The 13,360-nt window shown below is 36.1% G+C and overlaps 1 protein-coding gene across 1 annotated transcript in view; it reads right to left on the minus strand.

Annotated features, from left to right (window-relative positions):
- DNAH6 (dynein axonemal heavy chain 6) overlaps nucleotides 1-13,360 on the minus strand; it is a 248,391-nt gene that overhangs the window by 205,409 nt on the left and 29,622 nt on the right. Inside the window, exons 5-8 of the mRNA XM_081069736.1 lie at nucleotides 12,738-13,005; nucleotides 1,478-1,612; nucleotides 1,276-1,387; nucleotides 508-625 (exon numbers count right to left, since the gene is read on the minus strand). Coding sequence (XP_080925862.1) covers nucleotides 508-625; nucleotides 1,276-1,387; nucleotides 1,478-1,612; nucleotides 12,738-13,005 — 633 coding nt within the window. The remainder of the gene's footprint in view (nucleotides 1-507; nucleotides 626-1,275; nucleotides 1,388-1,477; nucleotides 1,613-12,737; nucleotides 13,006-13,360) is intronic.

A 13,360-nucleotide genomic window follows, 5' to 3' on the forward strand; every position in this document is an offset into this window, starting at 1 on the left:
ATGACATGAAATCAAACTCAAACTCTGGAATAATGTTAAGACCCAGTTGGGTAAGCAGATGGCAGAGCTAACCCTAATGAGGGAGAGTCCCCTGGTGAGGCCCTGGAAAAGAGACTTTCCTCCTTGGTCCCCATTTGCAAAACCTGCCTTAGGGAGACTGCCTTTGTGTGGCAATGCAGCTGTGTACAAATCTTTGTGTGCCTGATGTTGTACGGTATACAGGCTGGGCTAGTGGGAAACAAAGACTTAGAGATCAAAGAGGAGTTCTTGGTCTTGAGATATGGCCTCCACTCTCTACCAGCTCCCCACTACCAGCAGCTGCTTTGCTGGGGCGGGGGCGGGAGGCAGTTGGAGGAGTGCAGGCTTCTGAGGCAGGCATTCAGATTACCACATCCTCTTCATCCCTCATCACTATTAGTGAATCCTATGATAAAGGCTTTAACTTTTAATGAAACTTGAGAAAGATGGAAGCACTAATTTTTCTTAAAAGAAAGAATAGTCATTTACCATGTGAGCCTCATGCAATGATTCCTTTTGCTGGCTTGCTCTGTGTATGTCATTTTCTCAGACTCTGCATAAGCAGTCATGTCAAGGAGACCTCCACTGTCTCGCACTTTACCATAATCTAAGAACAGCAAAAGACACAAGAATTCTTGTGTAAAAATTCCACTTTTCCCCCCAATATGGATTAAAAGACAAATAAAATTCAAAAATAACACAATACTTTTGTTCATGAGATATTTTAAACTTCAGAAAATGGTCCAGTTAACCAAAATAATTTCACATCAAAGGATTTCAATTCAACAAAAGACAGTACACAGTTTATTAACATTCTCTTTAACAGGATTTGTTCTGTGTGCCATGCCACCTCCTTCCCTTTTCCACCTGCATTTTAGTTATTCTTTAGAGTCCATGCCAGATGGGGCCAATCCTGAGATCTATCAAGTGCTTTTATTTTAACAAACCTATTGTTTGTACTAGTAAGTTGGACATACCTTTAAGCATCGAGGCTCTGAGTCCACTATAAAATACTTGTGAAATAAAGGTTCTGTAACCAGTTTAAAAATACTACACACAAGCAGAGGTAATTCAAGGAAAATGCACCATTTACTATTTCTCCCCCTTTATAATATGCATTGAATTTATAATCTATCGAGCAAGTTTGGAAGAATTGAAAAATAGGGTAACCATTTAAACTTAAGAAAAGTAAAATAAAAAGAGTTAATTAGAAAGCCACCACTTCTGATCTATTAAAGTTTTTCTCCCCTTTCCTACCCTTATACGTCTGGTCATCAGGAGTAAATCCAGCAGCATTCAGAGAAAGGCGGCAAGCTTTCCCAACCACATCTTTAGCCTCATTTCGAAACTCTTCCAGGAGCTCAGTCACCTACACATTGATGACATGTATAATTAATGATACCAAAGTAGCAATGATAGGGAAAAAAAAATCTTAGAACGTATAGACAAAATTCCTTACCTCTTCTAGCCGTATGGTTTGTACAGCCTTAAATTCTTGCAGGGTGAAGGTGTGACCTTTTTCAATATAACAAAGTCTCATAAAACTCAATTGATAACACAGGTCATTTATTTTAAGAAGAGCTGGCCGCAAATACTGAATCAAAAGATGAATATATCATCATTTAGTTAAAAAAAACAACAAACACCTGTCTTTTAAATGTATAAAGATACTTGGAAAGCAAGGATACTTAAGAAAAATAAATAGCTTTATATGTTAATTTAGCTACAAATACAAGTGCATATATTAAACAGGAACACTTCTAAAATTTTGTTCTAAAAGTATTCTTTGAATTAGCAGATTTGTCTAAATTTATTTCTTTTTATTTTGAATACATGTCTTTTTGCTATGAAATTGAGGGCAAGTAACAGAGGACTCGGCAAATCTTAAATTTCACTAGGTTTGTCCAATGGCCACAAAAAGATTCTTTGTGTTACCTTTAAGACTTTACAATGTCTAGTCACCATGATAATGGAGGGGCCCATGTATTGATCTAAGAGTTTGTGACATAGACCAAAGACAAATGAAATTTTCAGTGGATAAAATGTTGCTGAAAACTGACTATGAATGGTGGACACAGAATGTAATATATAGATGATGTATTATAGAAATGTACACTTGAAACCTACATAATTTTTCTAACCAGTGTCACCCCAATAAATTTAATAAAGATTTTTTTAAAAGGGGGCGTCCGGTTAGCTCCGTTGGTTAGAGTGTGGTATTGTTAGCAAGGTTGCTGGTTTGATCCCCACATGGGCCACTATGAGCTGCGCCCTCCACAACTAGATTGAAACAACTACTTGACTTGGAGCTGATGGGGCCTGGAAAAACACACTTAAAGAAAAAAATTTAGAAAAAGAAAATTCAGTCACTATTAAAAAACCTATTTTGCAATGTGAGCTGGGAGAATGAGTGTAAATATATGTGAAATTCTGTTATATAATCTTAATCTTTCTCTATGCCACCATCATAATTCAGAGTTCTAGGCTGTTGGCTTTGAAGGGACATGTTCTAAGAATGTTTTAAGGCCATTCTGTCTGACTGCTAATCTGATCAAAGGAGGAGCCGTTACATTATATAAATAAACAACATTAATTTATTTGTATGTGACACTGGTTTTATGTATATACTTTTCTAGGAGTTTCCAAAACAGGACAAACAACAGTTATTCAAACCAACATTTAGTGCATTTATTCTAAGTACAAATAAAGGGAAATTGTAATTAGTAGAGTCCTAAATGAAGAGAGATTTGTGAGAAAATACCTAGGAAGTCACATAGTCCTTAAGGTTCATCTCATGGGGGAATTTGCATAATAAAAAAGAAGCAAAAGTTTAGAGGCTAAGTCCATGAATTGAAATGAGAAACTGAAAAAACTAACAGGACTAGGATGAGAATGTAATCAAATGGAGCAGTGAAAGCAAGGCAGTGTGCAGTACTCTGGAGAAAGTCCTTGAAGCAAAAACACAAGTTCTATTCAGTGAAGGGAAAAATAGTAAGGATCCAGGTGGAGAGCATAACTGACATTGATGGTCTGCCAAAAAGTGAGAGTTAGACAGTGGGGAATTTTTTTCGAAGAAAAAATATAAGAAATTTTTATATTTTATATTTACAAACACCTTTCATCTCTCTTATTTTCACAACAGCTTTCATATTTGTCCTTTATGCTGACAACCAGATGTTTAGGTTAAGCTAAAGTAATGTCTTAGAAAATTGTATCTAACATTTTGCTTTAGCTTAACCTCAATATCTGGTTGTCAGCATAAAGGACAAATGTGAAAGCTATTGTGAAAATAAGAGAGATTGAAGGTGTTTTGTCCCCAGCCCCCTTTGTTGTTTCTGCTGTTAGCAAATTTCAGATGGATCTGCATTAGGTGGTTCATTCTTGGGCTGTTATATCAACAGTAAACATTGAAGGGGATAAAGATTAAGCATTCTTTTACATTATCAGCAGGATTGTCATTTTAATGGTGGGTTTCAATATGTAAAAAATTGAGGTAGCTATAATTTTTGCTGCCCAGGACACTTTCTCTGACCTACCTACAATTCTTCTGGTGATAGAATCCCTCTTTCTTTGGAGAAACTCATTACATGGTTTTGGTAAGGCTGACTCCTTTCTTTCTTCATCAGAGGAATGAAGAATAGGCACATATATATCTAGGCCTGGCTTATCAGTACTCCTAGCTGTGCAGTGATTGGTTCAGGATTGAGCATGTGGCCAAGCTGAGTCAATAAATGTTCTCCCCAGCATCTCCAGCAAGAGATACTCTCTTTTCATTAAAAGAGCCAGCAGTAACTATAGCGGCAGGTGGTGTTCATTTTAAGAGCCCAATAGAGAATGAAACAGACATAGATATATAGAACTGAAAGATGGAAAGAGGAAAAAATAAAGATGACAAGATATCATTTGAACTTCTGTAATCAGACATGCATAAAGGTATTCACCCCTTATATTTCCTTATTATATGAGCTTTTCTTTGTTGTTGTTGTTGAAGCTCATTTAAGTTGAGTTTTTTGCCAGTTGCATTGAAATTAGTGCCAATACTTCAGAGATGTAAAATCAATGTTATTCATCTAGGAGTTGGTGACTGAGTCAGAAAGCCTATGGGGAAACACTTAACTTTGGAAGATAAATGCAGAAGAGCTGCATGTGCAGGACATCTACTACCATGTTTCCCCGAAAATAAGACCAGGTCTCATATTAATTTTTGCTCCAAAAGATGTATTAGGGCTTATGTTCAGGGAATGTCATACTGAAAAATCATGCTAGGGCTTATTTTCCGGTTAGGTCTTAATCTGAGGGAAACACGGTACATAATGCCGTCTTACTAAAACTGAAAGACAGAGAAGCCCTACATATTATGTAGAATCAAACCCAGGGAAGCAGCCAAAATAAGGAGACAAAGAAACACTTCCCAAATAAAAAAACAAAACAAAGTTTCCGAAAAAGAACTAAACAAAATGGAGACAAGCAATCTACCAGATGCAGCATTCAAAACACTGGTTATAAAAATGTTCCATGATCTCAGGGAAAATATCAACAAAGAGATAGGAAACATAAAAATGGAGATAAACAGCATAAAAAAATCAGAAACAAAGAATATAGTAACTGAAATGAATACATTAGAAGGAATCAACAGTAGATAAGATGAAGCAGACAATTGAATCAGTGATTTAGAAGGTAAGATAGCAGTAAACACTCAAACAGAACAGCAAAAAGAAAAAAAATTTAAAAATGAGGAGAGGGGCGCTGGTTGGCTCAGTTGGTTAGAGCACACTGCTCATTGCATCAACATCACTAGTTCCATTTCCACATGGGCCAGTGAGCTGCGCTCTCCACAACTAGATTGAAAACAATGATTCCACAACTAGATTGAAAACAATGATTTGACTTGGAGCTTATGGGTCCTAGAAAAACACACTGTTCCCCAATATTTCCCAATTTAAAAAAAATGAGGAGCCTCTGGGATAACATCAAGCATACCAAACATTTGCATTACAGAAGTACCAGGAGAAGAGAGAGAGCAAGAAATTGAAAACCTATTTGAATAAATAATGACAGAAAACTTCCCTAACTTGGTGAAAGAAGTAGACATACAAGACCAGGAAGCACAGAGTCCAAAACAAGATGAACCCAAAGAGGCCCACCAACACACATCATAATTAAAGTTCCAAAGGTAAAAGACAAAGAAAGAATCTCAAAAGCAACAAGAGAAAAGCAGTTAGTTACCTACAAGGGAGCTCCCATAAGACTATCAGTTTATTTCTCAACAGAAATTTTGCAGGCCAGAAGGAATTGGCAGGAAATATTCTAAGTGATAAAAAAAAAAAGCAAGGACCTACAGCCAAGATTACTCTATCCAGTAAGGCTGTCATTTAGAATCAAAGGACAGATAAAGAGATGCCTAGACAAGAGAAAGCTGAAGGAGTTTATGACCACCAAACCAGTATTATACAAATGTTAAAGGGACCTCTTTAAGAAAAAGAAAAATCTTGGTCATCAAAATGGTGGTGTGAAGTGAGCCTCTGGAAATCTCCACTGGAATTTACAACAAATTGAAAAACTATAACTCCACAAAGGACTTCCTGCACAGCAGACAGGCAAGACGAAGAATCTCACTACTGAATTCACCTAAAGGTGGGCGAATCACGGGAGCGGGGGAGGAAAGAAGGGAGAAGTGCAGAGACAGAGCCGCGCAGGCACAGGACACAGACCTAGCTCAGTGCTCCGAGCTCTCTGCATCCCGGAACTACTGCAGCTGTGAGAGAGGGAAGAACTCGGACTGCTGGGGCTCCATTTATGGCCCACAGGGCTGAGGGGACAGCATATAACATAGATGAACCCAATGCTCACGGCAGAGACCTTGGAGAAAAGACTGAGGGGAGAAGACTGAAAATGGTGGTTTAAGCAATCACTGCCGCAGAGAACGGAAGCTTTAGGGATTGAGACTAGCTGTCCCCTCCGTACCCTCCCAAGGCTTGCCCTGCCCCCACCTGCCCAGTGCTAGAGACGGAACAGTAGCAGTGTCAGATCAAAAGAACAGAATATTTGCAGTTCTGAGAGCTGTGGTCCACAGACACAGATTTGCAACCCGGCTGGTTCCAGCAAAGGGGAGGGAACTTTGGAAGACTCAAAGTGAAAGGGTGGAAATTGACACTCCAAGCAAATGGTATCCAGAGAAAATCAGGTGTAGCCATAATGATATCAGATGAAACAGACTTCAGGGTGAAAAAGGTAACAAGAGACAAAGATGGATATTTCATCATGGTAAAGAGGACTATACAACAAGAAGACATAACAGTCATCAATATTTATGCCCCCAATCAGGGAGCACCGAAATATACCAAGCAACTACTAACAGAACTAAAGGGAGAAATTGACCAAAACACAATTATACTAGGAACCCTAACTACATCATTGACAGCTATGGATAAATCATGCAAACAGAAAATAAATAATGAAATAGCCCTAAATGACACATTAGATGAAATGGACATAATTGACATATATAGAGCACATCATTCTAAAACATCAGGATATTCATTTTTTCCTAGTGTACATGGAACATTCTCATGGATAGACCATATATTGGGACATAAAATTAACCTCGGCAAATTTAAGAAGATTGAAATCATACCAACCATATTCTCTGATCACAAGTCTCTGAAATTGGATATCGACTGCAAAAAGAAAAGCAGGTAAAAACATAAACACATGGAGATTAAACAACATACTTTTAAAGAATGACCGGGTCAAAGAAGAAATTAGAGGAGAGATCAAAAGATACATAGAAACAAATGACAATGAAAATACATCCTACCAAAATTTTTGGGATGCAGCGAAAGTAGTTTTAAGAGGGAAATTTATATCATTACAGGTCTATCTCAAGAAACAAGAAAAATCCCACATTAATAGCCTCACGTTATACATTAAAGAATTAGAAAAAGAAGAACAAGTGAAACCCAAGGTCAGCAGAAGAAAGGAAATAACAAAAATCAGAGCAGAACTAAATGAAATACAGAACAAAAAGACAATAGAAAAATTAATGTGACAAAGAGCTGGTTCTTTGAAAAGATTAACAAAATTGACAAACCCTTGGCTAGACTCACTAAGATAAAAGGAGAGAAGACACTAATTAACAAAACCAGAAATGAAAAAGGGGAAGTTATCACGGACACCACAGAAATACAAAGAATCATGCAAGAATACTATGAAGGACTATCTGCCACCAAATTCAATAACCTAGAAGAAATGGACAAGTTCTGAGAAACATATAGCCTTCCAAGGCTGAACCATGAAGAACTGGAAAATCTGAACAGACCGATCACCAGTAACGAAATTGAATCAATCATCCAAAACCTTCCCAAAAGCAAAAGTCTGGGACCAGATGGCTTCACTAGTGAATTCTACCAAACCTTCAAAGAGGAACTAATACCAATCCTGCTCAAACTTTTCCAAAAAGTTGAAGAAGAGACAGTACTCCCTAACTCATTTTATGAGGCCAACATTACCCTGATACCAAAAACGTGGTAAGGACAACACAAAAAAAGAAAACTACAGACCACTATCTCTGATGAATACAGATGCAAAAATCCTAAACAAAATTCTAGCAAATCGAATGCAACAATGCATTAAAAAGATTATTCATCATGAGCAAGTGGTGGGGTTCATCCCCGGGGCACAAGGATCGTTCAACATTCGCAAATCCATCAATGTGATACATCACATAAACAAAATAAAGGACAAAAATCATATGATTATATCAATTGATGCAGAAAAAGCATTTGACAAGATACTACATCCATTTATGATTAAAACACTTACTAAAATAGGTATAGAAGGAAAATACCTTAACATAATAAAGGCCATACATGACAAAGCCTCAGCTAATCTCATAATTAACGGTGAAAAACTGAAGTCTTTTGCTCTACGTTCAGGAAGACAACAGGGCTGTCTCCTATCACCTCTGCTTTTCAACATAATGTTGGAAGTCCTCGCCAGAGCAATCAGGCAACAGAAAGAAAGAAACGGTATCCAAATTGGGAATGAAGAACTTAAATTGTCACTCTTTGAAGATGACATGATGGTATATATAGAAAACCTTAAAGACTCCACCAAAAGCTATTAGAAACAATCAACAAATACAGTAAAGTTGCCAGCTACAAAATCAACGTACAAAAGTCCATGGCTTTCGTATATACTAACGATGAAATCTCAGAAAAAGAAATAAAAAAACAGTTCCTTTTGCAATTGCACCCAAAAGGATAAAATATCTAGGAATAAACTTAACCAAGGATATGAAAGACCTATATGCTAAAAACTGTAAGACATTTTTAAAAAGAAATTGAAGAAGACACAAAGAAATGGAAAGACATTTGTGCTCATGGATTGGAAGAATTAACATAGTTAAAATGGCCACATTACCCAAAGCAATATACAGATTTAATGCAATCCCCTTCAATATCCTAATGGCATTTTTTAAAGAAATAGAACAAAAAAATCATCAGATTTATTTGGAACCACAAGCGACCCCAAATAGCCAAAGCAATCATAAGAAAAAAGAACAGTGCCTGAGGCATCACACTCCCTGACTTTAGCTTGTACTACAGGGCAACAATAATCAAAACAGCATAGTATTGGCAGAAAAACAGACACATAGACCAATGGGATAGAATTGAGAACTCAGAAATAAAACCACATAAATATGGACAGATAAATTTAGACAAAGAAGCAAAAAACATACAATGGAGAAAAGACAGCCTCTTCAATAAATGGTGCTGGCAGAATTGGAAAGCCACATGCAAAAGAATAAAACTGGACTGCTATCTGTCACCATGTACGAAAATTAGTTCAAAATGAATCAAAGACTTAAGCATAAGACCTGAAACAATATACTACATAGAAGAAAACATGGGTAGTAAACTTATGGACCTTGGGTTCAAAGAGCTATTTATGAATTTGACTCTAAAGGCAAGGGAAGTAAAAGCTAAAATAAACGAATGGGACTATATGAAACTTAAAAGCTTCTGCACAGCAAAAGAAACCATCGACAAAATAAAGAGGCAACCAACTGAATGGGAGAAGATTTTTGCAAACAGTACCTCCGATAAGGGGCTAATATCCAAAATATACAAGGAACTCATGAAGCTCAACACCAAAAAAACAAACAACCCAACTGAAAAATGGGCAGAGGACCTGAAGAGACATTTCTCCAAAGAGGACTTACAAATGGCAAATAAACATGAAAAAATGCTCAACATCACTAACCATCAGAGAAATGCAAATAAAAACCACAATGAGATATCGCCTCACCCCAGTCAGAATGGCTATCATCAACAAGACAAATAGTAACAAGTGTTGGAGAGGCTGTGGAGAAAAAGGAACCCTCATACACTGTTGGTGGGAATGCAGACTGGTGCAGCCGCTATGGAAGGCAGTGTGGAGGTTCCTCAAAAAAACTACAAATAGAATTACCATATGACCCAGCAATCCCTCTCCTGGGTATCTACCCAAAAAATCTGAAAACATTTATACATAAAGACACATGTGCTCCAATGTTCATTGCAGCTTTGTTTATGGTGACCAAGACATGGAAACAACCAAAATGTCCTTCGATAGATGAATGGACAAAGAAGTTGTGGTATATATACACAATGGAATACTATTCGGCATTAAGGAACGATGACATAGGAACATTTGTGACAACATGGGTGGATCTTGAGAGTATCATGCTAAGCGAAATAAGTCAGACAGAAAAAGCAGAGAACCCTATGGTTTCACTGATATGTGGTATATAAACCAAAAACAACAAAAGAACAAGACAAACAAATGAGAAACAAAAACTCATAGACACAGACAATAGTTTAGTGGTTACCAGAGGGTAAGAGGGGTTGGGGGAGGGAGATGAGGGTAAGGGGGATCAAATATATGGTGATGGAAGGAGAACTGACTCTGGGTGGTGAACACACACTGGGATTTATAAAGAAAAAAAAACAAGAAAAAAAAAAAAAGAATAGTATCTCCCTTGCTGGGTAGTTGAAATATGGCAGAATTTGTAAAAATGGGAAATTCAAACCTAGGGTTTGCCTTTCCCTGCTTTTTGATTTTGGCCTTTTTTAGTTTTACTATTATGATTAAAATCACTATAAACATTAAAAAAAAAAAAGACCTAAATGTGTTAGAGCTAAAACTATAAAACTGTTAGAAGAAAACTTTGGGGTAAATCTTTGTGACCTTGGACTAGGCAACTGTTTTTGTTTGTTTGTTTGTTTGTTTTTAGACATTACACCAAAAGCACAAGCAGCCGAAGAAAAAAATGGATAATACGAATATCATCAAAATTCGGAACTTTTGTGCTTCAGAGGATACGATCAAGAAAATGAAAAGACAACCCACAAAATGGGAGGAAATTCTTGCAAATCATATATTTGATTAGAGACTTTTATCCAGAACATATAAAGAACTCATAACTTAATAGTAAAATGGGCAAATTATCTGAATTTAAAAATGGGCAAATTATCTGAATAAGCAGTTCTCCAGATAAGATATACAAATGGCCAATAAGTACATAAAAAGATGTTCACTATCATTAGCCATCAGGGAAATATAAATCAAAATCATGAGATACCACTTCACAACCAGCAGGAATGACTATAATGAAAAAGACAGATATAATGGTAATATGAAGAAACTGAAGCACTCATATGCCATTGGTGGAAATGTAAAATTGTGCAGCAGCTTTGGAAAACTGTTTTGCAGTTCCTCAAAAGGTTAAACATAGAGTTATTGATGACCCATCAATTCCACTCCTAGGTATAGACCCAAGAGAAATTAAAACATATGTACAGCAAAAACTTGTACACGAATATTCATAGCTGCATTATTCATAATATCCAGAAAGTAGAAGCAACCCAAATATCCATCAATAGATTGATAAAGAAATAAAATACATATATCCATACAATGGAATATTATTAGCCAGTTAAAAAGAAATGCTATACTACAACATAGATGAATCTTGAAAACATTATGCTAAGTGAAAAAAGCCACTCACATAGAAGCATGTATTGTATGGTTCCATTTATATAAAATGTACAGAGTATGCAAATTATAGAGACAAAAAGTAGACCAGTGGTTGCCTAGAGCTGGGGTGGGAGTGGGGGAGAGTTAGGCAGAAATGGGGAGTGACTGCTAATGGGGTTTCTTTTTGGAGTGATAGAAATATTGTAAAATTTACTGTGGTAATGATTGATCAATTCTGTGAATATAGTAAAACTATTAAATAGTGTACTTTAAATGGGTGAGTTGTATAGTACATGAATAATATTGATTGATTGGTTGATTACTAAAAAAAAAAAAAATCACAAAAATAAAAATTTTGAAGACAGCTCCAACTTTTCCTTCAACCTATCCTCCTCTTGCCGGCCCCCCATATTAACCAATTATAAGACTAGTGGTAAATATGTGGGTAATGAGAACATTTAATAGATATTTAAGCCAACACAATGGGTCTGTTATTAAGGTCAATCTAAGATTTAAAAGATGATAACCTTTAATCTGCTAGGGCTACATTTAAGAGAAGATACTATCAAGGCCAAAACACCGTTGGTATGAATGGTGGACAGAGAGAATGACAATTCTCCGTACACGAAACAAGAGAACAAGCCTTAAGGATTGATGGAGGTAACTTTGGAGACAAATTCACGAAGAACAATTTTACATACTTAATAACAAATGTATGAAATGTACAGTGACTAAGACATGGTAAAGGACGAAAAGTGGTAAAAATCTAGTAAAACAGGTTCAAATGATTGATGGATCTTTTATCAAATGAGAGGTTTAGGGGCTGAGTTTAATATCAAGAAGGAGTAAAATATTTTTCACAACTCAGAATGCTTAATGGAATGGATGACCTGAGATGGTACAGCTTACATATTTGTTTTGCAATGATATCTTCATTAGCCACATTCCTTTAATGTTCCTTTATTGTATGACTGACATCTTGATAACAATCTTTCAGATGACCATATGCAAAGTGAAGGAAATGACCAGTAAAAAGTACACTTGGGGATTCTGATTCGAAAAGGTAGTGACTCAGCATCATAGAAATAGATAGCTAAGGACCCAGTATACTGCGTGTGATACTAATGTGATTCCAGTTCATCTCAGGGGCCAAGTAGAAAACGAACGCAAGTTGAAATTTGGTGAGTGGGTAGAGATTTTAAATATGGCCACACACCCTTTAACAGTTACTGTTCCCATAATTACCCCATCCTCCAAAGTAAATATTAAATTTTCCCTTACTGTCTGAATCCATGATAGAGGAAAACATCTGAAACATTGGGAGATATTGGCCCATGAAAACAAACCCCCAAATTATCTTGGAACATAAAGTCCAGTGTCTCAAACATGAGAGGAAGTGATAGGGGTTGCCAGCCCACTCTGCTCAAAAGGATATACAACTTTTTCGATCAACAACAAAAGGGGGTCATGAATCCAAACGTCTGAGGCTGCTTCTAATTAAAGAGGACCTTACAACTCTCATGCGTTTGCATTTTGCAACCGTAGTTAAATGTACTAGGCCACCAGACTCTTGAATGATGATAGGATGAAAATAGTGAATTCTCTTAAAAAGATAAAATATCCCATTTCAGAGACAGTCTATATCAACATGTTGTTTTTCTGTGAGTAATTCTTTTAAAATGTGATTAATAAATACATACATGATTAACAATGAACAAATTTTTTTGTAGAGATTTTCGACATCCATTGATTTTCTTAGAACGCACATTCTTCTTCCACACATTAAAAGCCTTCCATTTCCGGAAAAGTGAAAATATGGGAATCTTAATGAGTTCTCTGTGATATAGATATTCCTGTTCCCATCGATTGATTTCGATAAATTCAATGTTGTCATTATAAATGTGTGTTATTGCCTTTTTGCTAATAGTATAGTAGTCATTTTTATTGATGTTCTCATAATTTACAACTCTATGAACAAATAAAAAATTGGGACAAGTGAATATTTAATGCAAAATCAAGCAATTACATTAATTTTTGTTTTAAAGAGATAAAACATTTCTGGAACACAAATACTTAAAATTTTTTAAAATTCTGAAAAAATACTTTTAGATGAAATAAATTGCTCAAGAAAAGGAAGGGGACGTCCTTTTAACAAGAGTTGGACTTATTATAGCTCTTCAAGTTTTCACAACCTTGGCAATATCCTTGATAATTTCAGTTACATGATTTTTACAAAAACAAATCAATTACAGTTTTCTAAAACACAATAATAACCCTATATGAAAGCTACCTGGAAATAAATTTGTATTTATTATTAACTCTT

This window comes from Rhinolophus hipposideros (assembly GCF_964194185.1).
Source record: "Rhinolophus hipposideros genome assembly, chromosome: 12".
NCBI classification, from domain to species: domain Eukaryota; kingdom Metazoa; phylum Chordata; class Mammalia; order Chiroptera; family Rhinolophidae; genus Rhinolophus; species Rhinolophus hipposideros.